At 50.7% G+C, this 27,195-nt stretch overlaps 1 protein-coding gene across 4 annotated transcripts in view; it reads right to left on the reverse strand.

Moving 5' to 3' along the window:
• PPP3CC (protein phosphatase 3 catalytic subunit gamma) overlaps positions 1 to 26,718 on the reverse strand; it is a 34,705-nt gene extending 7,987 nt beyond the window's left edge. For 2 of the 4 annotated variants that reach the window (XM_074807869.1, XM_074807867.1), the window contains exons 1-9: positions 26,495 to 26,718; positions 10,731 to 10,928; positions 10,307 to 10,431; positions 4,283 to 4,394; positions 2,103 to 2,248; positions 1,784 to 1,923; positions 1,125 to 1,202; positions 935 to 1,029; positions 162 to 287 (exon numbers count right to left, since the gene is read on the reverse strand). In XM_074807869.1, coding sequence (XP_074663970.1) covers positions 162 to 287; positions 935 to 1,029; positions 1,125 to 1,202; positions 1,784 to 1,923; positions 2,103 to 2,248; positions 4,283 to 4,394; positions 10,307 to 10,431; positions 10,731 to 10,928; positions 26,495 to 26,546 — 1,072 coding nt within the window. In that variant the 5' untranslated portion in view covers positions 26,547 to 26,718. The remainder of the gene's footprint in view (positions 1 to 161; positions 288 to 934; positions 1,030 to 1,124; positions 1,203 to 1,783; positions 1,924 to 2,102; positions 2,249 to 4,282; positions 4,395 to 10,306; positions 10,432 to 10,730; positions 10,929 to 26,494) is intronic. The other 2 variants (XM_074807870.1, XM_074807868.1) reach the window with 2 other exon arrangements.
• Between the last annotated feature and the right edge of the window lie 477 nt (positions 26,719 to 27,195).

The raw sequence follows: 27,195 nt of genomic DNA on the forward strand, positions 1-27,195 counted from the left end.
CAGATCTCCTTGAACCTGAACTGCTTTCCGGTGCTATCTGGCATTAATGAGCTACAACACTCTCCCAGCACATTTAGCAGCCTGTGGGACAGGTTTCTAACACTCAGGGTACTACGACCAGTCGCTGGGCAACTCGTAACAGAAATTCAAGTCTCTCTTACCCTTTTCCCCTACAAAAGGCAAAGACCATGTGAAGACATCCATGAAGTTTGGAAGCCAGTACGGATGAGGGGAACAGTTGAACTGCCTGATGTTCATGACATTGTTTTCGTATTTCAGTACGGCAGCTGGGAGAGAAAAAGGAAAGACAACACATGTCCAGAGGCACCGTCAACTTCTGGGAGTTGTACCTGCGCTAAGGAAGCTTCACTATCGACAGGAATCACGCAGAATCAAACTACCAGCTCCCCAAAATGAGAAGGCTTAAGCAGTATTTTTTCAGTTTACCCGTCACTAAAGCTCTAGTGAAGGTCAATTTAACAAAGCTGTTAAAATCCACACAAATCAGAAGTGACGAGCACAGGGCCAAGATCCAAAGCGAGGGGTAAGAAAACCCACAGCTGAGGAAAGTTCCCCACCCTACTCATATGACTGCAGGGGCACAGGGAAGTCGAAAGCTTGCCTACACTAGCAGCTTCTCTTTCATGGCAGCGTTCATCAACAGCACTCAGTTGTCATGTGGCTGGAAACAAAAGCATTATTCTAGGCTTTATAGCTTGACAGCTAATTGCTACAGTAATATATTAAGTCTCCGAGTCAGAGAACCCAGCCACTTCCAGCTCCCCAGCTGCCACCAGTTTAGCATATAAAGCTCTTTTTCATATCAGGCATAAGAATGCAACCAGAGGAGAGGGCAGAGCGGGCAAGGGAAGATGGAGAGGGGTTTCCTAAGAGCATGAGGACAGCAGCAGAGCCCTGGCTTTGCCAGCCTTACCCTTGTTGTTATAGACATCTAGGTAATTTGGTGCAGAGAAGATTGTGATTAGTGAGGGAAAGCCTGTTGTCTGGCTCTTCCTGTACATTCGGTACCTGAAAAACAGGTCAAGTGTTAAACACACTGGTCTTGCTAAGGAGAGCACGAACGCAGACGGAGCCTGCTGAGCTACCAGGCTGCAGCAACCTACCCAGCGTCCTGGGCTTCGTGAGCTCGGATTACAGATAACAAACTATTGTTCTGCAAAAATTCACAAACTGCAGGATAACTGGAAAACAAAAAGCGAGTACAGGTTAGCACGTAGCAAAGGAGAACAGGCAGCACCCACGGCCTTGGTTTCAGGCACCAGCCACTCGCAGCACCCATTTGGTTTGCGTCCAGCATCCCCAAACAAGGCCAGTATATATTACATCATTCAAAAATTAATTGCGAAGCAGTCTGTTAAACAGACCCCTGGTGCCAAGTCCTCCCTTATCAGCCGGCCTACAAGTGGTCTGTCAGCACAAACGCTTCTCTTTTAGACAGGAAAAGATTATTTCCTAGAGCTCCTGGTACTGTCCAATGCCTGAAAACCACTCCAAAGGCACCCCGCCAGCTAAAAGAAGCATCTCTGCTGTCCAATACCACAATCTCATAGAGCAACATATCCAAAGAGAGCTCAATATTACAGGAGGAGAAAAAAACAAACAAGATTCTGTGCCTTAGAGCCAACTGAAGGCTACTTCAGAGCCAGGTACGCTGTAAAGTTCCACAGAGCGATCTGAACAGCAACTTCTCTCCCCGCACACCTTAGAGTAAGGGGAGAGGAAAAAGCTCCAGTCCACCGGCGCCCCCTAAAACACCCCTTACCTGTAGAAATAGGAGCAGCCTCGAACAGTGTTGTGGGCGAAATGCTCCAGCGTTTTCTCGTTGCCGTAATCCTCTGATGGATCGGACCAGAGCAGGTCACACATCGGACCGAAGGCTGGAGGCTCCTTAAACCTGTCTAACTGAAAAACGGACACAAACTCAGGACAACGCTGGTGAAAGCTGCCACGGTGACACACCCCCACGGCGTGGGCAGGCAGAGCACAGGAGCCTCCACCTGGAGCTCCACGCAGGAACCACGCAAGTCATTAACCACACTATTAATTGTAAGCTACGGGGAAGGACCACGGAGATTACTTACTTTCCTAATGTCATCTAGACACGTGATTTCTGGAGACAGTCCTCCGTGAACACACAGAAACTGCTGGTTTAAGAGGGCAGCAAGAGGAAGACAGTCAAATGTATCCATACACGCATCATACACTCGCTCCGAATACTTGATTCGACCTGGAAAGATGGGGGGAAAGGGGGAGGAAGAGAGGGAAGAGTTGAATTCATTTACTCATACCAAAGACTGTGCAGGCGGAGGGCAGAGCTTTTTTTTTTTTTTTTAAAAACCTTTCCATTTTTTTTTAAAGGGGGAGTCATTCACACATCCAAACCTACATGATACAAGAAGCATCAAGCAAAGCTTTGATCAGCCAAAGTGCTGATAAATAACGTTCAAGGAATGAACTCCTAAGGGGATATGGGAACTCTACGTCTGTGGGCCACCGAGTCAAACTTCGCACCTGCGTATCAGTGAAAACGCTGACTTAGAAACGTTGCTGGACACGCGGATAAAAAAAGCTTCCCAGTAATCTGGACACGGTCAAGAATATTCATCTCCCTTCAAGCTATTTTCTAGAACACCTGCACTAACACGAACACAGAAAAGAGGCCTTGTCACTGTCAGGGAGAACTTGGGATACTAATAAAGCCATGGCATCGTTCTCCTACATTCATACTGCACCTCTAGCCTCAAAAAGTCTTCCCAGCCTCAGCTGCTAGGCAGATTATACACTGGGAAGTGCAGCAGCTGTTTAATTTGGCACAGCAATATTACACAATCATTTAAGATAGGAATTGCCTTTTCAGCTGGACACGAGTGCTTCGAGTCAGAATGTGACCAAGATGCCTGTGGTTAAACGAATCTCCACACAGGATCTTTCGGGGCTACAAGCGATCGCAATCTCCGCTGGGTGCCTCATCTTAGCAGAGGTGAAGAGGGTGTTTCGATACATTAAACAGATACCACGGCCTTTCCCAAAGCAGCTTAGCTTTTACAGCAAGCCTCCAAGCACGCTCAGAAATCTCTTCTCAAGGCTTCCCGTTAGAAGAGAGAGCAGGAGCAGAGATCACCGCACGCCCAGCGCGTGGCTCCGTGCACCTGCACCCCTCCGCAGGGCAGCAATATGGTAACGTAGTCACGTCTTCCAGAAAGCCCTGTTACTGCTAGAAAACCCACCTCCGAAGCCAAAAAAGTGCATGAATGGAAAGTTTACCTTTCCTCCAGCTTTATTTCAGAGATATTAACAGGTTTTTTCAGCTGCACGCTACGATATAGAAGTGGAAAGGCAATAGCTGCTGTTTTCCAAAGGGGGAAAAAAAAAAAAACCCAAACATCACCTCTGGCTCTCTGGTTCAAACTGAGCCCAGCTCAACGGGCGCTCATCTACCACCATCTGATGGCTCCAGCAGAGAGCTGGCTGGTGGTTTCCAACTCATTTCTGAGTAAACAGATGTCAGTATCTCGGTACCTATCAGCCTTACCCTGTCCAGCAGCATCCAGGGCTGCAGATTGGACTTGGGCCTTGCCCGAAACTACTCCTTGAGGTCGGGTTCTTGAGCAACTATTCCCTAATCGAGAGCTGCACGTTGCTGGCGTATACTTTTTTTATTGCTTGGAGGAATGACTGTCACCCTCAGGGGAGAGGGGTCATTCCCCGACCTTTCATCATCGTTGGTTTAAAAATATGTAAATGCTGCACAAAACTATCTTTAACTCAACTAAAATGATCTTAAAGGTAATGATTCTCCCTAGTGCAAACACTGAGGAACAAATCCTTTATTTGCTTCCAATTGTAATCACTGATCCCAGCTGCACAATCTGGAGCTGAAAGTCATTTGGCAGTAATTATACGTTGCTGGGCCCTGAGAGTCAGGGAGGGGGGGGTGCGTGCAACTGGCTCATCAGCGAGACGGGGAAGATGCATTCGCATTTCTTCCATCCACGCTCATTCTTTGTAACCAGAAGGCCACATCAACGTGCTCTCAGTACTTTACAGGACTTATATATTTCTTTGTTTTTTGGTGTTTTTTTTTTTTTTTAAGCAGGAGCTGAAACAGGAGAAGAGCTATGTACGCAGGAAAAAAAGATGACAGGTTTTGACAGCTCCCGAGCTAACCGATACCACTCACAGCAGGCACAAAAATTAAGACCCACACCTGGTCACAAACACATTCATGTATTTAAATCCTCCTCACACCGCTGATACTTACATTCCTGCTTAAAGGTGAAGTATTCTGTGAGGTGCCTGCACTCATGGTTCCCTCGAAGGAGGAACAATGTTTTGGGATGATTTATCTTTAAACTCCATAAATACAGCACGCACTGCAAGAAAGGGAAGGAGGAGATGGCATGTAATAAAAACCTTTTATAGGGCACTAATCATCCGTAGACTTCACTAAGTGTTTCTGGGAAGACACCCAACAAGCTGAATTCAAAGTGGAACCCTGATAGAAACCCAGCTCCATAATCGGCAGTAGATCTTATCTTGGCCAACTTCACCAGTGGGGGAAAGCCACACGGAGCATTTCTCTATATTAGGCCTGAGCTGGAGAAGTGACAAATGAGATCGCATTCAACTGAAACCGGCTCTGGGCTGGGTGGGGGCAGCTTTTCCTTCCAGCAGAAACCAAAGCAAAAAGCACCCATTTTCAGAGCAGCAAAGCAAAACCAGCTGCACAGCGAGATGTGCGCTCCAGATGTCCCAGGGCAATCGAAACCAGAGACCGGCAAGTACAGCAGCCAGCCATCTTGCTAGACATTTTATCAAGTGCATTAAACACCAGAAAAATTAAACTCGAGCTTCCCCACTGACTTCCCCGCCCCCGCCCCGTTTTTCTGCTTACGCTACAGTCATGTGAAGCTCAAGTTCAAAACAGGAAAAGCCTAGCCAAAAAACAAGCTTAGTAAAGCCTTCTGGCTTTGAAGAGGGCTTTCCACATCCCCTGTCGGAGTAGCAACACCTGTAAAAAGATTATCTTTGATGAGGGGCAGACCAAAGTCAAACTGAAACAACCATTTTTACCAGAGTCCCAGAAATATTTCACGGTGGCTTTCCAAAAAGCCTGTGTGAAGAAGGGAAGGGCTGGAAAGCGAGCGTGCTTACCCTTCTGTGCTATATACGTTGTCAAGCTGACAGCTAAATCAGCTCGTATCTAGCATGGGGAAATGTTATCACATTTCCCTTGTTGATTTTGAGTGCTGGAAGGACAACCCATAATGACAGCAAGCTTGAAGATCTGGATTAAAGTCTCTAATAAGAGCTTACCCTTTCGGCTGACGTGCTACAGAAACGGCACACGCTTTGAGAACATGAACCATGAAGTCTGTCAACAGTTTTACACTTAAAAACATTGCTGATCTGGTGCACAGATCTCCAGGAACCAGCCACCGTGGCACGGAAACAACCTCCAGAACCAAAATAAACCAGTTTCAAGTTAAGTTTCCAGTACAGACACCTTAGATATTTAAGCACTGAACCCGCAAGGCAAGCTCGACAGAAGTCATTCCAGCTACACGCAGGGAGCCCTAAAACCCCAAGGAGCTGCGAAGCACCCGCCTGTGTCTAACTCAAGAGTTCAACCCCACAGGAAAAGGCTGGAGAGCGAATTCTGAACTATAAAATTGAACAAAAACAGCTCCAGTAGCAGGTTAAGCTGTCACTTAATCTGCGGTTAAGGCTAGCAAAAATAATGTTTTATTGCATCTGTTAACAGGAGGAATGTCCCCAACAAAACCATTTATAATTATTCTGTGATTTAAAGCTTTAACCTCCTGTGACTGCAACGTAAATGTCACTTTTTTTGGGCTAGCATGAGAACTGAAAAGTGAGTCGCTCTAAATGAACCAAATGACTTGCTAAGGACGGAGCAAGCAACCAGCCCTGGCAGCACTGGTTCGAAGCAAAGCAAGAAAGTAGAGACACCCCATTAAGATTTGGGAGGTATAGAAGGTCAGCAACTCGCAGAAGAGGTATTTAAAAATACATTCAAAGTGGTTTTAAGTGAAATAGAAGTGAACGGAGTCACCCGGCACCACAATTCTTCCTGGACACACAGCAAGCCAACCACAGCCGTGGAGAGCAAACGCCTCTGGTCTCGCTGCAGCTCCCCGTGGTTTGCAGCTATTTCACAAGGACGTGGGGGCTGCCAGGTACTAGCGGGGTAACGATGAGTAAAGGACATTCAACAGCCCTCGCCAGCTCCAGAGGGGCTGGAACAAGGGAGGTTTCTACACTCGCATGCTTCAGATGCTTCCTGGCGTTTTGTGCAAATCCCTTTCCCAGACTTTCAAGGCACCGTGCCCAGGAATTGATTACTGCATGTGTACAATAGCCTAGTAGCAACTCGAGACAATTAAGGCTTGCTAGGCTTAAATAATCTCCTTCTCTCCATATTCTGCCTTATCTGTTTGAAGCCCAAAGCCAGGCGTGCGGGCCTGTGCCCCCATTTCATTCCCCCCTTTCGCTCGCAAGGGAAAAAGCTCAGCGGGTCACGGTGGGGGAACTGCAAGAGGAATTGCTACCTGCAACCCAACACAAAGGCAAGAGGGGCTGCGGCCAAGCCCGCAACAAGCCACCCCGTAACCCCTCGTACCATTTACAAAACCCGGCATTTACGAGAAGGTTATAAACACCGAGCCTGGCAGCTCTTCCCGGAGCAGGCACGGAAGAAACAGCTCGGCAAAACTGCGGCATCCCGGCCCCGCGTTCGGCCCACGAACCACCTTCCCTCATGCCTTACGACAGCGACTGGATCTCTTTTATTATTCTGGATAAAGCACTGCGTTCGATCCTGGCAGGATTACCGTACGTACAATTCTGTAATTAGACAGCGATCGTGTGTCCCACTGTAATTGGATTTGAAAAACTAGCCTGGCAAAGGTGTACGCCATAATCACGCCATCTTTACTGATAAATTTACTCTCTCCATAGATTCTATTTTTGGTCATAATAATTGTTTCACTCTATAATTTAATAAAACAAGGCTATTCATTGTATTCCGGCAGTTCTGGCTCCACGGACCAGCACGGACTAACACGGGCACAGACCTCTCTTGTGAGGGCTAGGAGATGTAACTCAAAGCACGCTGAAGGAAGCATCCTTCCCACCTGCAGACAGACAAGAGACTCCTTCACCAGGATGCTGTCCCATAAGCATCTCCAAACGGAGGTGTTCAGCCCCATTTCCGAGCTGCCTGTCAGCCCCTTCACTACGTTTGAGCCCGTGGCCGGTTAGTCTCGCTGTGGCATCGGGCTTTGTGGCACGGACTGAAGGCAAAGGCTTTGCAGAGTCCTCCCTGCACTAGACATCAGCCAGCTTTCACACGGTTGCTTCCCTCCCCTCTCCCCCCACAACTCTTTTCTTTTAAAAAAACAACCCAACCAAACCAGGCTTCATGGCCTCATTATACTTACTGGGAATGAACGTTCTTAAATGAGAATTTCCCTAAGCCAGAGGCCCAGAAATAATTTGTTGAAGACATCCAGCTGAGCTGATGAACAGAGGCTTTTGGGGTTTTTAAAGGTTTTGTCTGAGCCATAAACTGCTCCTTTTACCTTGACAACCAAATACTCACAGCAATGGAGAAAGCTTGCAAGGGTTATTTGGGCTGCTAACAACACAGTCTGCCTTAACACCTCCTTGGCCCCCAGTTTTGCATCTTGTTTCCTGATTGCCTGCATCAGGATGCAATTATCCAATTACCTCCTATTTCATGCAGTTAAAAGGTCATGATTATCAGCTGCTCTGGGCAGGCAGTCGGTAACATCCCCACCCAGCGCATGGATGCACAAGTTTGTGCGGTGACTCACGAAAGGCTGACGATGCTGGTGCTCTCCACCTTCCCAGTGGTGAAACCACAGGGAAACCTGGATGCCTTTCCATCCCCTGAGCCTCTGGGATAAAGCCATCAAAATTCCAAACCCAGAACATTCACAGATCAGTCATCTCCGCACTTCAGAGGCCAGCTGCTACAGCTCTGCAGTTTATAGAAGTCTTTATAAAAAAAAATTAGAACGCAAAGACACCCATTTGGCACCGCTAACTCGCAGAGATCCTCCACGCCAGCAGCAAACCTGTTGTTTCACTATAGAAACCACCCAGGTGGGATTCTCTTAAAACACACGGGCTGCACTTTGCTGTAGGTGGGAAGAAGAGGCACACATCAATAGGAACAAGGGAATGAAGCCTTCTAGATTCTGCTTTATCAGTGACATTTGGATCAGCCCCCGCATGTACTAATCAAAGCCCACCCTGATTCGTGAAAGATCAATGCTAGCTCTGTGGGGTAACGGAGCGCTCGGTGGTTTTCCCCTCCGCAGATGTCAGGGGAAAGGGGAAGGAGGAGGGTCAAGAGCAGCGTGAAGTAAAAACTTTGTGCTCAGACCTTACAAAGACCGACTGCCCCAAGGCTTTCGTGCCTGAAAACACCTGGCTGCCTCGCACAGGCCCTGGGTTGGAGTGGCAGGCCACCACAGAGGTTCACCTGTGATTTTCAGACATTCCTCCTCAAAAAACCCAACCAACCACACCTCTTCCCACTACTCTGTTCTCCAAGGTGGTCTCATCATCCATCCCCCTGGAATTCTTCCATATTCTCACAGCATGGAGAGACAAGGACACCGATCCCCAACTCGGGCACTCGCTTCTGCAGATCTGGGAGTTAAATCCGCACGTCAGATCAACCGCAGGGTAAGAGCAAAGAGGGGGAGAAGCACTTCACCACCCAGGATCTGTAAAACTCTTGTGCAGACACAGGGTATGCCAATGCTTCTTTGAAGGTTTCTTGGTTAATACCAAAAAAAAATCCACATCTTATCTCAGACAGAGTTGCTGCGCTATAATCTCTTTTCCAGGTAAATACATTTAAACTGCAAACCCAGTTTGTGCAAGCCAAGCCCTTTCAACCAGCGGCCCGACGCCTGTTCTTCCCCTTCCTCCCCGGGGGTTACGGGGCTCCTCCTGCCAGCGCCACCAGAAATCCCAACAGCCACAACCCCACCTTTCCAGCATCCGTCCCCGCTACCCCGGAAACTGCTCATCGTCACACCTTGGCTCGCCGTCAGTATTTAGGAACACACGAAGCGCAAGGCTGGAAGCAAGCCAGAAAGCTGCTAAAGCACAAGCTGTCGGCGGTACCCTCCTAAATCCTCTGCAAAATCCTTCAAAGAAGCGCTCGCATTAACTGCCTTCAGCACTGTCCGTAAGAGTTCTTCCTCAAAATTTAACTGGGAAAGATGCCTCTGCGGCCCCAACAGCTCAGCCGTTCCTGCACCAATACACAACCTCCCTCTCTGAAGAGAAACCATTTTGTTATTCACTTCTACCCCCTCTCGTGCCCCTGTTTCCCCAAACACCCCCCGTTACGTTGCCTCCAACGGGAATAAGCACTTTTTTTTCTACTCGGCTCTGCCTCTGCGAAACCAGACGGCTGCAATCTCTCTTGAGGTTTAGCAGCATTTGCTACCAGCTCTCCCCTCCCGCCTGCTCTGTCGCTCACGGGTCTTCAGCGAGCCAGCAGCAGCCACGGGGACCCATTGATTACTTCGCCCTTTAAGACCAACCATTCCCCCATCCTCGGGTTGGTGACACCCCACAGAGGACACCTGCTGTCTGTAAGGTGACAGTGTTATGGGGACAAGGCAGGTTGTCACAGGGGCACAGCGTGGCCAGCGACACAATTAATGTCTCGGCACTAAGCTCGTGGGTCACGGCGAGATGTACAACGGCCCAGGTGATTTATTGCTCCTTTCTGCTGACCCCGTCTCTGGCACTGCAAGGTGGATGCTTTCAGGGGGACAGTAGGGAAGCAGTGACTCAGTAGTGTAGCGCTTTCTTTTCCCTGCTAAGCTGAATCCTGCAAGTTTTTAAACATTTGCTTCCCACTGCCTGGTAGGATCCTGTTGCCTGCAACATACAATCAAGTCTCCCTCTTGTAGCTGTCAGTCAGGGGAACAAGTGATATTAAAACTCCAGTTCAGAAGCCAGAATTCAGTCATTAACCCCACTGCTGCTGTTTTAACTCTGTCACTGAGTGAGGATCCAATTCAAAATCATGACATTTGGACATCACTTTTCTGCCAAAAATCATACTGTAAGTTATCTACAACATAACATGTTCCTCCTTGCATGCAAAACTAGAGCATAAAATCCAGCACAAGAGAGGTCTGTACTTGCTAGTTTAGTTCAACACTTTCGGTTAGGTTAGTCCTAGCACCCACAGGCTCAGCTTTGTCACCTCTATACTGAAGTAGCCTCTGTCCACGTAGTCTCCCAGGAAGAGGTAGCGGGTGTTATTGGGTGATCCTCCAACTTCAAACAACTTCATCAGGTCAAAAAACTGCCCATGAATGTCACCGCACACTAGGGGAGGAAGAACAGCACAAAAGAGGGACAGAATTACACGCTAAGAAAAGAAAGGTCGTGACAGCAACAAGGAGCATAGCGTGGCTGTGCTCTGACCCAAGCCACCCCTGCTTTACATCCAGCTTCTGCAAAGATGTACTCGATCTACACCAGCAAAATCCTCTCTTCTGAGAGTTCAGGCAATTTAAAAAAACCTTGCTGATGGAAGGAACACAGCAGAAAACCTGCTACTTCAGGCAGCTCGTGTTTCCTAGATGGCTCTTATTTAGGACTCCAGCCGCCGACAGCTCTCTGACCTGTGATCGGGGCCTCCACTTCAATCATTGTCTTCTCGTGCCTAAGGATGGCAGCCCCATCGTTGATGATCTTCAGCGCCGCATCCTCTTCCAGGCGTCCTTCCTTTACCAAGTGGCTCTTCAAGACGTCAAGCCTAGGCTTCCCATCCTCAAACACCTCCTTCAGAGTGAGCCGCTGCGTGGGAGGAAACGGGACAGCTGGAAATGGAAGTGAAGAAGTTAGCAACACGTCTCTTTTCGGGGGGAAAAGAATTACAGTCTTTTCAGCAGGAGGCTTTCGTTCCAAGCCTCAAGACGAGCACACACTCAGAAACATACTTTCACTGAAATTATGCTCTCAAATACCGAAAGAAGAAAAGCTCTGCTGCCAGAGCAGCTGAATACACCCCTCAGCATGTTTAAAAAGCCACCGTATGCAGACTAAATGCCATATGTATCCGCAGAAAATGCGGGCACCAAAGCTGTCTCCTAATTCGGTGGGGATAGTTGTCATCGTAATGTTGCACTAAAACAGGACCGCACGCAAATATCAGCAAAAGCAGGAGAAAAACACACCGGTTCCCAGGAATCAGCAATTAAGGTGGGAGGACCAATATGTAAAATTCTCACTTATCAGGAAACCGCACGTACCGGGCAAAGCAGAAGTTGCCTTCGCCAGGCAACAGCCTCGCACCTCTCAGTACGGGCCCCTTCAAAAAGCTTAACCCCAAGCTTAGTAATTGGTAAATCCTGATGGAATCCAACATTTAAGGCAAGTTAAGGCCTCATCTATTTGCAACACATGCCCTGGTTTTTAACTCTAAATAGAAAAACACCCCATCAAAAGCCATTATTATTGTTATTTTCATGCTAGGCAATTGTATTATTTGTGAGAAGGTGTAGCAGAAAGGAAACATATAAAAAAAATAATAGTTACAAGTGAGAACCATCTGACTTCCTCAGCTACCTTCTCCTGGGCCTGGCTCATTTAAAGAAGAAAAAGATGGAGAATACATGAGCCCTGAATAATATTTAGAGGCTTGATTCAAAATAAATTGCAGGAAGGAGCCCTGGGTGTTTGGGAAAAAGAGGAAAACTAGAAGTAAAATCCTGTCAAACAGCCCCAAAAGTGCGGCCCAGCTGCCAGCAGCTCCTGTGCCCCACGGAGGAATTTGCACCTCACAGCAGCGATGCAGCGCAGGGATCGTCTCGGGTCCTGGAGCCCGTTTGCTTCTCAAAACATCTCCAATAACCAGCGTCTCCTCAGCCCGCTGGGTTCAGCCCTGTCAACACCCCTAGGTGACAGCAGGACCAAAGCCATGAGGACCAAGGCCTGCCGAGGGAGCGATCCTGCAGTACGGACGAGATGCTGGGATGACTTTTGCTTTGGGGTGCTCCCTGGGGTGCTGCACGCTCACAGCCCCCCCCCAAAAAAAGCCTCTTACCCAGGGTGGGTGCCGCGGGGAGCTGCCGCTCGCCCTCCCGCCCGCAGGGACGGGGCACACCTCTGCAAAAACTCTTGCGCTGTCCGTAAGACCTCGGGCAGCTGGACAGACCGCCTGGTCTTTGCTGGGCATCGCCCAGACTACCCCAAAATTTGGAAGGCAAATGGGCCTTTTACAGCCATTTTAATGATTCTGGTGCCAGCCTGCTTCTGAGTAAGCAGTGCCTCCAACACACCCCGCGTGTAATGAAACCCACTCACTAGATAATGTACCATCGCTTCCACATCTCCCGCTTCTGATGCGATCGTGTCATGCGGTGAAAGACAGATTTGCACTTAACTGTAATCCAGCTAGAGCAGAAAAATATCTGATATGCAAATGAAGTTGATGTCCTTACCCATCACCCAGTAAAGGCGTCCCATATGCCAAAGCATGTTGAATTTAACAGGCAAAGCGATAGTGCTGGTCAAATAATACAGTGATGCAACCGATCTCTTTTAAATGCAAATAGAGCAGCTATTTAGCTCGGAAACCCAGGGGCCAGAGCGAAAAAGCAGAGAGGCAGCACAAGAGATTCTTTGCAGCTGAACATCAATTTTCAAATCATGTGAAATGTAGGACAGAGGAGAACGGGAGCGGATATAATGAAAGGGGAGCCGGTGTCTGCAATAAGGTGGCCCCTCTTTCATCGGTGGCTTTGGAAGTTTTGCTCTGCTGGGTACTCGCTAAGTGCCCTGCGTGCCTTGAACGGGCCAGGACACACGCAGCGCCTTCCCCTCAGAGCCGCCAATTAAAGAGGTTTAAGCGAGACCCCTGCTTATACCAACACAGGCTGGACAACATTTTTTTACTGCATACATAGCTCATCTCTACAGCCAAAAGGAAAAAAAAAAAAAAAAAAAGACACCCCTCTGGTTACCAATGAAAACCTCAACATTTGGCAGAATTTGGCATATTTTCTCCCCCTCCCCACACTCTCTGGACCCGTGTAAGGACGGCAGCGTTTGCGCTGCAGGAGGAGGCAGAGGGAAGCTGCAGGTCTGACACGAATAGGTTCAGCTGGAACGAGGGAGGCTAAAAGGAGTTGGGGGGAAACGTGGGCACGGGACTCGGAGCGAGGGGCAAGGGAGGCTCTGGGACTCGCTGCCATTAAGGGACTGGAAAACGATTTGTAAGTACTTCGACAAACTGGGCAGTTGTCCTAGCATCTGCCATCTGACTCCAAGGGAAGCCAGAGAGCGCTTGAAGGTCAAACGATTTATAAGGAAGAAAACAGAGAAACAGGAACAGCTCAGCACCATATTCCCTGTCATCCCAGGCCTTCAAACTGACTCCAGAGCCACAGAAGCTGCCACTGAAAGCTTAATGGAGATGGCATGCGACCACAAGAGCAGTACTGCCCGTCACACAACTCGGAGAGACCCCTGAAAAGCTCCTGGCATGGTCTGCTTTGCCTTTTCTTGGTAGCCCTAGTGAGCGGAGTTATGCAAGATAAAATACGAGGCTACACCGATGCGAGCAGCCAAGAACTTTTATGTAAGTTCCCTCGCTGGCTTTGCACGGCTCCACTCCCACAAGGAGCTGGGCACGATAAGGAACCGGCTTCTCCTCTGCCAAGCTGCAGCAGCATGGAGGCACAGGGAGAAAAACCTGCTCCAGAGATGCCAGAGAGACCAGCACCATCCTGGGGATGCACACACACAGCAAAGACCTACTCCACGTCGCCTGTTTTCTACTCGCTATGCTTCCTGCTAACCCACCCCCCACCAAAAAAAAAAAAAAAAAAAAAAAAGACTTCTCAATTCCCCGAGCTGGTTGTGCAGCGCCGGAGCTGAGACGCTCGTGCCACGACACACCCAGAGCTGTTGGGTGCTGCAAAAACTTCGTGGGGGCTGCGTGAAAAAAATCCTCCACGCACCAGCGAGACAGGAGAAGCACCCACTGGAGCCCGAGTGCTGGGAAAACCAAAACCCAGTGATCCAGCGGGGGATGAGGATGAGTACTTAAGTAATTAGTGTTGTCAAAGCAAGTAATCCTGTTAGCCAGCATAACTTGTGTAAGGGCTTTAGGCCACTCAGCGGTTATCTGATGCACAAACATCCATTTTTTTTTTTCTTCAAGATCTCAATTTTATCCTGATTAACGCTCAGTTCTGTTGGAGTGACCAGCATGGCACGAGGGTGCTGAGAACGGGGGCTCCTCACTGACAGCGGGAGCAGCGCCGGCGCAGCAAAAGCTGACTCGAAATTTCACTCCCCCAGGGCACTGAGAAGGGTGGAAGAGTCTTGTCCACTTCCTGCTCTTGTCTGCAAAATGGGGAAATAACTCCTTATCTCACAGAGTGCCCAAGCAGCACAAAGCGCTAAGCTCGCCCTCAGAGCCAGCACTGCCCACAGCCAATAATTAACGAAAACGATGGATAAAACATTCACAACAGGGCGAGCAGCAAACGCTGTGATCTTCGGGTCATCTTGCCTTTGTATACAAAAACCACGTGCTGCAGCCAGTCTAAATAACAAAATCTTTAGGTCTGGGACTTACAAATTTGCAAGGGCATCAAAAGGCACTCTGTAGGTTGCTCCTGAGAAAAGACCACAATCCCCACTCTGACAGGACACACGCCGCCCGCTAAACCACCAACCAAAGGACACAAATGCCAGCGAACTCTGGAGGGGTATAATGGATTAAAAGGTCGGCTGTGCTCAAGGGACTTCAGTAAAACGAAGAGGGTAGGGATCTCTTTGCTAGACTGTGGCGCAAGACTCCATCTGCTGCAAAATTAACACAGATTTTATTTGCTAGTCCAGGAGCAAGTGGGTACTGGCAGCACTCTGAGAGGACATGGATAGTTAAGGACGGGACTTTGACAAAAAGCTGCTTCTCTACCACCAACTCTACAAACCCAGAGCACCACAGCCCCTCGGTACAAAAAGACTATATTCCTCCGGGAGAAAAGCATGAGTTGCGTTTCTACATCTGTACTTAAGCTGTGCCCCTATTAAGCTTCATCACAGCTCTTCCAGCATGGATCGGGTCAGACCACGTAATCCCTCGCCCATCTTCGTAAGAGCGGTTGAAACCAAGCAAAGATCCTCTCCTCCCAGGACTGGAGGCAGTAGCAGCAGACAGAGCAGGGCTGAGCCATCCACACCTCCAGAAAGAGCCAGTGCCATGGAAGAGAAAACAAAGTGATGCTCAAATTATTGTTTATATAGCCGAGAGTCCCTTGGATGACTGTACAAAGCAACAAAGCCAGATTCATTACTGAAAAAGGAGCAAGTGCTACTTGCCTGAAGAGGCAGCTGCAGCAAAACTCAAGTTTGTTCCCCGAGTGGTCGGGTCTCGAAGGAGAAGGAGGTGTCCTCTCACAATGGGGCATGTGGGGCTTCAAGCCCAAAAAGTCACCCATGCTCAGTAACAAACTTGAGGGAGATTTCTCTGCAACTCTTGACACCCACCTGGGAGTGAATCTGAAGGGCACTGAATGCAACAGCCCCTTTCCCTGCTTGCTCCTCATCAAATGATATTACAGATCGATAGTTGAACAGATGGTTACAGATGCACTTCGGGGAGAAAAAAAGTACATTTTGGGCATTCTGAAGCAGCCAGCACAGCTCAGTCAAAACTAAGCACAAGTAAAAGCTGTCTTTTCTTATGCTCAGACACACACGGAAGGTACTAACAGCTTCCCATCACCACGCCCTCTCCACCTGCGCTGGAAGGCATCTGAAATATGTGACTGACGTTCGGCGAAGGGTTTGACGATCGGGGATGACAGACGTCCATCTGCCACCACCCAGATCTGGCCGCCGAGGAAGCCGGACCCGGCTGTCAAAGGTAGAAACGTTCACAGGGAAAAGTCTGCACGGGAGCCATCCGTACCTGCTTTGAAAGGCGGAGAGAAAGCTGCCTCCTGTGCGGAGCTGTGCAGAGCATGAGCAGCAGGTCAGTTTTGGCGTTTTTTTTTTTTTTTCTTCCCCAATTTCCAAATAGCCCAATGATATTTTTATCAGACGTTTCTATTCCCATTCACACCTAACCTACATTCGTCTATTCAAAGCTGAGTCCAGGGCTCAAACAGAGCCAGCTAAGAGGCAATAATCTGGAGAAGTTCAGCAACAAAAGGCAACAGCAATGCCATTTTGTGCTTGCAGAAGGCTTAAGTCTCAGGATCGTGCAGAGCTTTCACAGTCATTAACGGGGAACAAAACCTTGAAGGCAAGTGATGGATGCCACCGTTACCTACAGCAACGCTCTAGCCAACCTGCTTCAGTGCTTCTCTAGGAGGGGGTCCAGCCCAAAAGCAAGGATGGGTTGAACCTCAACAGCTACAGTGAGCCTGTCAAATTCAAACTTGCTGTTAGTCCTAATATTTATTAGCAACTACCCAATTTTTCCATGGAATAATCTTTATTTTCTTGAAATCATGAACCATACAAATTTCTGGTCATAAAATGCGGAGATGTCTTTGCTTTAAGAATCCCTGTGCTGGTTTGCATGCCGGTTTCCCTCCCCCGGGCCGCCTCAGGGCAAGTTTACATGAAAGCCTGCAAAAACAGATGTATGCTCGATACCAATTTTTCAAAGCCTGGACCAAGCCCTGACAAATAATCTGTGTCATTTTTCAGTCTGAAGCAGTGCTGGCACAGGCGCCCTGACCCTGCGATGTCAGGGAACTACTGCTCTCTCCAGCTACAGGAGCTACGTGGAGGCAAAGCGAGCATGAAGTGGAGCAATATATAGCCTCCTACCACCTGAGAAAATAAGTAACTTCTGCCCTTGCCACCGGATTGTGCTGACATAAACAACAGTAATATCTCAGAAGAGTCACCAAGGAAAGCAAACACCTTCCTTGCATAAATGCAGCGAGAGCCAGAAACATGACTATGGCCATTTCTGTCTGCCCTCCGCCAAACTTCTGCGTGTTCTTTCCAATCTTCCGAGGGCAGCAATTTTCTTTTCTTGCTATGAGTAAGAAACCCCATATTTCAGAAGCTCCAAAGGCTCACAAATGGAGAGAAAAAAAAAAAAAAAAAAAGAGTTTTGTTTCTCACCCCTGGAAGAGCTGCAGGAGGACCCAGCCCTGCACACAGCTCCTGTGCTGAGCATCAGCCAAACCCATCACACTCTCTGTTAACGGGGCCGATGTGGCATCAAGACTCTGGGCATCTTCCTCATTCATTTTGCAAGTCCCACTGAGTGGCAGCTCCTTCAAATACAGAGGACCATTAAATGCAGTTCACAACGCCCCAGTTTTATCCAAAACTAGGGAGAGGTGTGCTGCTGGAGCCGACGCTGGCCACCCAGTGTGCAACTGGTATAGAGAGCTCGCTCTGATCTTTACCTCGAGCCAGATTCCCTTTTGTAGGACAACCAGAATATCTCCTCACAATAACCCTAAAAATATCTGTATTGTACGTTGAATTCTATCAAGCTGAATGATTTCTTCGAAGGGGGAGAGATACAGTCATCACGACACTAGAGTTGAGCGAAACTGAGAAAGACTAAATCAACTGAACTGTTCCCATCAGCAAATCTGTCTTTACCTTATCAACTACCTTGCAGTCATCCAAGGAGTAACACCCGAATTTTGAGGCCACATTGACTTTCGGTTACTAGATTCTGGCGCACACAGCCTGTGCAGAAGCCAGGTGCGTTTCATTCCAAAAAAAGCAAGCGACAGTCCTGTGCATCAAAATGCAAATACAAACACAATGTGTGTCAAACGAGCATAACCCAGGCCACGCTTAGAGCTCCCACAGACCGGCAGAAATACTAAGTGCAAAGCCAAGAGGCTAGAAAACCATGAAAGCTACCTAAATCGAAGTCCACCTGTGCGTTTCGGAAGCCAGACAGTTTCTGAAACCTTATAGCTATCTGAACTGTGCTCACGGACTCCTAAAAACTTTAATCAGGGAAGGAGGTGATTATCCTTAAACTGTTCTGCTGGCAAAACATCTAGCACAGACAGTAAATAGTGTTATCAGGCTAGGAAAAGAAAGAAAAGGTGCCTTTGCCAAAGTAAACTGCGGCTACTCAAGGAGGATTCACCAACAGAGCTGTGTGCCAAGGTTTGCCATGGTAGGCAAGCCCAGAGGCAGCTACGATGGCCCCTGGCCGGGCTGCTGACCCGTGAGGTGGAGCTGGCACTCTGCTCCCTTGCCACGCTCCTTCAAGGAGCCGGGCAAGATTAAAACCGGAGTATTTAATTAGAACAGAAGCGACTTAAGACTGTCACCACACATCAGCCGCCCAGCTCTCAGCCAGCAGAGTCACCCGCAAAGCTTTCCCCCCGTCAATCGGCTCTTCATGCCGGGGTTCCTGCCCCGCCACCAAAAACGAAGCCGAACCTCGGCCAGGACCTTGCTCTTGCCAAAGTGCTCTGCGGCTCAGAGACGGTCTCGAAAATACCCTCGGTGGACACTGACTTTCCTCAGCCTCCTCGGGAGCGATGCAGACGTTCAAATCGTACTTGCTTGCAAGGTCCGTCGAGTTCCCAGCACCCGCATCGCTGTGCGTAGGTCCCTCCCTTAATGACCAGCACTGATGCGGATTTGCCTGGGATTGTCATTGAGACAATCTGTCTGGAGCCAAGTCCTCTGCCGGGGACACAGGCTCCTTACATCACTGAGTGCCAACTCACCAGCTATTGTCAAGGAGAGCACATAAGCCCTCAATACCAGCCTGACAAAATAGCTCTTTTGAGACCCTCAAGCTCTACAGACTTTCCAGCAGTTAAAAATATACGTATTCCTACGAAACAACCACTCAACAGTTGACCCACAGCAAACCCGGCGTCTTCCTCTCAATAGGTCCATTGGTGGGACGGTCTCTCAGCCGACTCGAGGGGGTCGCTGCTAAGCTTGAGGGGAAAAGGAAAAAGGAAAAGAAAAAGGCCAAGGTCTACAGCAAACAGCTGCAGCTACTTAAAAAAAAGTGAGCTCACCAAAGGAGACGGGAGGGGATTCCTAGATGTCAGCAGGCAGGGAAATTCAGCACCTGTTTCACAAGGTTAGCAAGCTGCCAGCGCGTCCACTAATAGATCATTAATACAGGAACAGCGGGGTCTTTGTGTCAAAGGCAAATCCCCCACCTGCTGGCAAATGTAAATCTGACCCCACCGCCGGCAGCGGCAGGGCCGGGGCAGGGGGGGGGCTGGCCACGATTTTAAAGCGACTTTGAGCAGACACAATTTTGCACGTTGTGTATTTTCTCGCTCAGGATGACGTTGCGGGCAGCAATCGGCTGCTCCGTATGGGAAACCTTAAGCAAAGAGCCCCCAGAACCGCTCCCGCTGGAGCCCAAGCGCCGCGGTGGGAGCAGGCAGAGCCCAGCCTGCAGGTCCGTGGAGAAGCGACTGTTCCTTTGCATCCAGCCAAAGGCGGTCACATCGTCAATAAACGAGAACTCGAGCGCTTGCCATCACCACTGCAGCAAGAAGAGACCCATTCACACACAACAGGGGTCTCCGTTTCCCTTCTCAAGCCAAGCTGCATTCGCCCTGGATGAAAGTAGCGTTGGTTAAAGCATTTCTTGCAAGGTGCTCACTCCAACGTTCGACATTTATACCCACACATCGCCTTATAACCACACAGAGGTGCAGACGGTCTGAAGGGAGCTGCAAACTAATTAAAATCTTCCCAGTGGCCACACTGGAGACGAGCCAGAGCAGTTTTCTTGCAAACCAAAAAGTAGCCCAATAAATGGGCTAAATAAGTTCTAGCAATGCTTTCAGAGCAGCTTCAGAGACCTGCACGTGCCAGGGACCGAGCTCGATGACAGGAGCCCCCAGTTATTGCTGAATCAGCCAAACCAGCCCTCTGTGCTGCGGGTCAGGGTCTTCCTCCGGGAAACCTCTGCGATACGCATCCAAGGCATCACCTTTGGGATAATCCTCCCACTGCTGTTTGAGAAGCCATTTTACCACGTTCGCTACACCTCAGCAACTGATAAAAGGGAGTATTTCCTAGAGCAGGTTAGGGAAGTGAAGACTTTTACTGGGATGGCTGTTGACACCACTTCTCCCTGTTCACCTGAAACGCACCCTGAACCGCTTGTCTGACACAGGGGAGATCCTTGCACGCTCTCACCAGATCCAGCTCGCAGCAGGGAAAGCGCTTTAAACCCACGTTTGACAGCCGCCACCATTGCAGAGGTATTCACTGAAGCAGGGGAAGCACTCAGAAGCCAGGAGATTGATGCAGGCTTCTGGAGAGAGAAACCCCCCAAGCCCTCCCACTGCGGCGGACCCCGGCTCCCAGCTGGAAGAGGTCGCGTTACTCAACACGCTCACATCCACCTCTGCTCCTCATGGAAACACAGCGAGATCCTATTAAGGTTTCATAGCTGGAGATGCTGCAGCTGGAGACAGCAGCGAGGTTTCGCTTCGGAGGCTGGAGGTCTGAAGTCAGAGTGCAGCCCGGATAGCCTGACGCTCCTCCTCCCTGCCAGCAAAAATCTTTAAAAGCTGCACTGAGGTTTCTTTTTGAGCCACCCTCTGCACCCAGGAGCACCCACCCTTCACACTCCACCTCACCTCTGGTCCGTGCCATCCTAACCGGAGGTGCTCCGCGTGGCAGAGCTGCTCCCCATCCCTCCCCCTGCCCTACACCAAGCTCCCTGCCCTAAAGGGTTTCCCCAGTACCCTTGACCCGGCTCTCAAGCGTCATCGGGTCGGCACACGCCTCTTTGGCACCACCAGCCTGGCAGACCGGCCTCCAAGAGCCATCCAGAGCCAAGCCTTGCATTATAGGATAACGCTGATGCCTTTACGTAGCCTGTTTCCTCACTCCCGCTGCTTAATGATGTCTAATTCCATTACCATCCAAGACATTAACGCTCTGTACATCTAACAGACACACTCGCCATCCCAACGCAACCCGCAGAGGAGCGCAAGGGATCGAACAGGGATCACCTGGAAAACCAGCCAAGCCGGGAAGGATCCCGGGCTAATATAGGTCTCCAAGGAGTATCTTTAGATTAGCAGGCGGCTCTGCCCCCACCGAGACCCCAGGATTTACCTAAATAGCTCCCTTCATCACAAGCAGCCCAGCGTTCATTGCTATTTTAAGCCAGCACCCTGCCCTACTTCCTAAGGAACAGCCTGCCTTCGCCTGCCCATGCAACCAAACGGGCACCAAAAACAACATTACAGCTAGAGGAGACAAATTCCTCTCAACTCTGCCTTCTTTATTAAATGAAAAATACTATTTCGGCACAGTACCTAGCTAATTGGGGCTCATTTGTTCTAATTGCTGCAGAATGGGCCCTCCAAGCAGCCAGCACAGCCTTGAACGGGGGGGAATGGGATTAACCTTTCACAGCCTGATACCCAGAGAGCAGGGAAAGAGGAAAAAACTAGATTAAACACGGCGGGGTCCAGAGGGACACGACCTTCCCTCCTCTCTGTCCTACCTCCAGCACCGATCTAAAGCATCTGGCGTTATTCTCGGAGGAAATAAATAAAAAGACAGCCCAATCTGCTTTCCCTGACGCCTTATCGCAGCTTTCTAAACAGGTTTTAGTAGCCAAGGCTAGCGTTGGGGTGTAGGTTTTGCCACCAGCAGTGGCATTTCTGCTAACGAGCATGGCTACAGAGAGACCTGGCTCTGGGAATTTTCACGCACAAAAAAAAAGGTTCTCCCAGCTCTGTTTGGGGCTGATGAGGGCTACATGAAGCGTATTAGAGCTGAACAGCCTGCATTACCCTAAGACGTTTGCAGAAGTGCCGCTTAGCGCCGCATTTGACTTCTGGTTCATTTTTGGATGAAGTGCCACATGATCTGGCAAAATCAGCACCAATTCTGTAACACCCGGTCTCGGCGCAACCCTAAACCTGCCCCTTTCCCTAGCACATCCCATTTACAAATAACAAAGCATCTTTCCTGCAAGAAAGAGCCCCCAAAAATACCAGGTTCCCGAGAAATTCAGAGAGATCCTACGGGGCTCAGGCTTGAAGGGCTGTCTACACCCAGGGCCTTCTTGAGTTGCTGTATTATGACACAACTTGCTTTTTAGAGATCCCGCCACCACATCTTGACCCTGATGGTATTTGCACTTTTCCTCTGGCACGCCCGAGGTCTGAGAGCATGCACCTTGGCCTTTACCTCCATTTTTAGCCATTTTCACAGCTCTTTCTCCGCCCCCCCCGCCTCAAGTATCCCTTATTACCTATAAAATGGCAACGCTAAACCAGACAAACCAACTAAAGCCTTACAGAAGACAAACACGAAACAAACAGCAGCCACACTGATGGTGTTGTGTATTTCTTCTTTTCAACAACCACAATTTCCCTTGCATCTGAGGCTCGCCTAAGCCTTCCTTCACTTTGAACGCAATTACAAAGCTACTCGGACTTTTGTATCGGTGTGTGCTCCGTTATAAAATTTCTCTGCAGCTCCCAACCTACCGCAACTGGAGAAAGCCCAACGCTCAACCGCCCAACTGCATTTCAAGAGTAGTAGTTTATATTAAAAACAAAGCAGGAAGAAAGCTACACAATCTTCATAAACTGAAAGCGTCTTCCAGCGAGATGAACTAGCACACCCTCTGAACCCTACCCGCTTGGCAGCGCCGCGGGGGAAGCTCTCCAAAGCCTCTGAAGATGGCATCTATTGATCCGACGCCGGTTTTCGGCTCCCCAGAGGCACGGCTTTTTGTTGAAAGCACCGGGAACCCTCGCTGAACAAATCCCGCGGGATCGGACTCCGCGCCTCTAGCAGCGGCTCCGCCACGCTACAAAGGCACGCGCTCGCTGCGCGGAGGGCAGGGGAGCGGCTCGGCGGGTGTTTTCTGCGCGAGGATGACTTCACCCGAGCGGAACAGGCGGGTGGTATCAGATATTGCTGGGGTAAGCGTGCTCAGGTTGCCCCGGCGTTCCTGCACTCCCAGAAACCTTGAGGAGGTAATTAATGGATGATCTGGGAGGTTCCCACCACGAACCAGACAGCTGATATGTAAGAGAGCATCACGTCAGGGGTCTTACATCCACACACACACACGCTTTAAACGTCTTCCAGCTGGGAAAAAACAAACTAGATATGCAGAAAGGTGCCTGAAAAGCCCAAAGTGTTTACGAAAGGATAGCAAAACCCAAACTCGTTTACAGGACACCTCTCACTACGTGGTCTCAGCACCGGGCCTAGCTTCACCAGCACCTTCTGAGTATCAGCCCCCTGACAGGGGCTCGGTCTGGCCATCTACAGCAAAGCAGAAACCCACCAGTACTTCATAAAACGTGGCACAGGCAGGATCGAACAGGACGTGAATTCGGCACGTCACCGCCTACTGACCAAGACACAACGGCTACCAAAAAGAGGGCACCGGATCCCAGCTGCTCCTCGTTCACCACCTTCTTAACAGCGCAACGCTTTAGCAACACACACATACAGAAAACCCCTCTCGACTACTTGCTCTGGCTCAGCCAGGTGTCTAAATACCAACATTCTTGGTTTTTTTAAGGAATTTTTCAGGGATGCCACAGCAAACACAGTAAGCTGGGTTGCCTTCCACCGTTCAGCCATGCTCATGTGTCTTTGGAAAGGATCCTCGCAGCACACACCTAGGCTTAACCGCTGCCGTCGCTTCCCAGAGGACGTCACACCTTGCAGGCGTGATTCGTGGAGGTGGAACGACGCAGGATCGCTTCTGCGCAAAAAAAAAAAAAAAACCACCAAACCAAAACCCTCTGCAGGTTTGTTTTCACACGGCCTGGGGAGGAAGGTACCCACCAAGCCCAAGTCCTGAGCTCAAGCATCCAACCCGTGTGCATCAGGGACACTGCAGCAGCCCAAAGCATCCTGCTCACCTGCCTGCATAACGTGTATTCACGGGCTGGGGATCCACCAGTTAATTCGAGCCTAACTTTAGGCTAACGTAGATAAGCAGACCTAATCACCCGCATCTCCAGCGTAATAACCACCCCAAGTGCTCTCATGAGAGCACCAAGTTTGAGCACAAATGATCTCTGTTAACATCAGCCATCGGTTTGCTGCTGGAACTGGGCTACTAAAAAGCAATTCTTGACGTACCCCAAAATTTAATAATGAACATGAAGTTACCCGAGTACAAGTTTAAGCACAAAACTGAGGCAAATGGAAACACTGCATTTCTCCTGACTAAACATAATTATAGTTAACATTTCTTCAGGGCTCTAGAGATGTAAATATATAGGTTAAACATAGTTAAAATTCTACATCCTACTTAATTGTAGGCATTTCCAATTGAACAAAATTAGCTTTTATCTTCAGGTTTAAATTATTAATAACCGCGAACAATGTCACCACCTTTAAACAATAATCACAGCCACGGAAGAAGCTATTCCTCCCCAGATTTCTAGAGGCACTCGAATCAGCGTCCCGAGCGTACCTGGGGGAAATCAAACGCTCTCCTTGACAAGTTCCTGCGGCTCTCGGAGCATCAGCGCACGGAGCGAGCAGGCTCCAGCCAACCCCACGAGCATCCACCCCACCTGGCTACAGACTAATTCCCAAAATTAGCGGGGGCCAGCCGGATGCAGCGGGGTTGTCAAGCCCCCGAGCGGCGTCGGTAATGTCGGTACGATTGCTGATAGGGTTTCCCGGGATCTGGAAGCCCGAAGCAGCAGGGACAGCGTGTCGGTACAGACAACTCAGCTGAATCATAATGGCTGCATTGACATTACCTTCCCCGAACAAGGCCAACCTAAACACACGCAGCTGCCTCGGATTTAGCAGGAGATTTACGGTTCGCACTGGCCACTCGGGCTGCCCGCAGACCTACAAATCACCAAGCCACACACACGCGTGGCTCTGGAGAAGACCCCGGGTCCCCCAAATCCATGAGCCCTCCAGCCTTATTTCAAGCGGCCTGTGGAGAGCAATCCACAAAAAACACCCGTGGACAGCGCAGAGCTAAGCAAACCCAAGGGGCCTCAAAGTCCAGGCTGCCACCCTAGTCCACTTTCCCTTCATTTGAGGCCACGGTTATTAACATCTAAACATGTGATTGGCCACATGACAGGCTAAAAAAAAAAAAATAAAAATCACTTGGACCCCTGCAGAGGAGAAGGTAGAGACAGCAGCGTGCATCTCTCTGGTGGGCACACCTCCACACCCGATATTATAACAATTCCTGGGGAACGGCTCCTTTCATCAGCCAGCTCGGGGCAGCGCGACTGCCTGCAATGATTCAAGCCATCGGGGCGAGAAGCTTTAATAACCGGGCGATTGTATAACTTTGACAGCTGGGTGCCTCTCGGCTACAGCGGTGGGTGCTGAGCAAAAGTTTAAGCAAGCGAAGGCGCGCAGTGGATGTTCCCCGATGCGTGGGTACGATAATGGCACTAGATCAATTAGGGCAGCGAAATGTACATCATACGAGCCTCCTCCTAATCCAGGAGTTTCTCAGCTAACGTATTTCTCTCCTCGTTAACCGCTTCGGTGTCTTCTGCTCTTTCAAAAATAGTACCTACTATAACGGGTCCTGAAGAGGGGGCCAGCTGGCACCCGCCTCGGGGCATCGAGAGAGCGAGCAGGGCTTTGGGGGAGGCAAGACACAGGCAAGCAGGCAGGGAGCTGCCAGAATTGAGGGCAGGGTGGGCTCTCCCCCCCCCCCCCCCCCCCGACCCCAATCCTCAGGGGGGATGCAAAGCAGGGTCAGGTCAGCACCCCCCCTCCTCAGCTCCCGCTTCCACCCAAAGCGGGGTCTCGGCACCCCAGTCTGGGGGGGACGAGGTGTGAAGAAACACAACGCCTGCCCCCCTGGGCTGGCACCTCTCCCCTCCCAGCTCAGCGCCCCTGTCCTCCTCCGGGCACTGGGCTCTCCCCAGGATAGGGAACCCCCCCAGCAGAGCTGGGATGTCACTACCCCCCTCCCCTTGCCACCACCTGCCAGGCAGCAGCCTCCCATTACGGCCACAGGGGCTGGGGGTCCCCCAGCCCATCACCCCCCACCCTCGCATTGCACCAGGGTGAGGACCTGCACCTCAGCAAGGAGGGAGGCGGCAGGATCGCTCACCCTCTTAGACCAGGGGTGCCCCCAGGCCAAAAATACCCCCCCCTCCCGCTGCCCTTAGAACAGAGATATGCCCCCCCCAAGACCAAAGGTGCCCCCCAGGCTCCTCCGCAGAGCTTTCTACCAGACAAAGGGGTGCCCCCCCCCAGCCTACCCCCCTCCCAGTGCTCTCCTTTAAGAGGGGAGCCCCACCTGGACAGCCTCCCCGCCTCTCCCAGGGCTCCCCCATCCCGGGGATGCCCCCCACGCCCCCCAACCCCCCCCAGGCTCCCCCCTCCCCAGCGTGCTCCCCCCCCGCGGCGCCCCCCACGCAGGCAGGGGGCGCCCTCGCCGCCCCCGGCCCCTCACCCTTGACGATGCGCTCGGTGGTCGGCAGCTTGTTGTGGCCGCGCCCGGACATGGTGGTGGCGGTACCGCCGGCCCCACAACGGGCCGCTCCCGGCCTTCCCCCCCCACTTCTTCCTCTTCCTCCTCCTCCTTCCCCGCTCCCTTCCAAAGGAGGGGGGCCGCGGGGTGCTCCCGGCGGCGGGCTGGGGATCCGCTGGGTGCCCCGGCGGCTCCGCGGCGCTCCGCTCCCCCCGCCCCCCGCCGCCCTCCTCCCTCACTCGCCCCCCCCCCTTCTCCCCGCACCGGCCCCACCGCGCCGGCGCCGCGCCCGCCCCGCCCTGCGCATGCGCCTGGGTCACGTGGGCGCGCCTCACCCCTTCCTGCCGCCATCTTGGAGGGGATGGGGCTGTTGCTAGGCAACAGCGGGGGGGGCAACATGGCGGGAGGCCTGTGAGGGAAGGGGTGCGATGCCCCTTCCCTCCATGAGCCCAGGGGGCACAGCACCCCTCAGCACCCCTCTGCCGTCGCCTCCCATCTGCCCCCCGGCCTGGTTCAGCACCAGCAGAGGAGAGAGGGGGGGAAAAAAGACATAGCAGGTAAAAATAAACCTCAACCACGCCCTTCTGGCAGCACAGGTTGGGAAACGGGGCACTGGGCACGCAGCGTTCGCACAGCCCGACAGCTTGTGGCATATCTTGGAGACTGTGATATGGGTATGCAGT

The sequence above is a fragment of the Strix aluco genome, chromosome 28, assembly GCF_031877795.1.
Source record: "Strix aluco isolate bStrAlu1 chromosome 28, bStrAlu1.hap1, whole genome shotgun sequence".
In the NCBI taxonomy this organism is placed as follows: domain Eukaryota; kingdom Metazoa; phylum Chordata; class Aves; order Strigiformes; family Strigidae; genus Strix; species Strix aluco.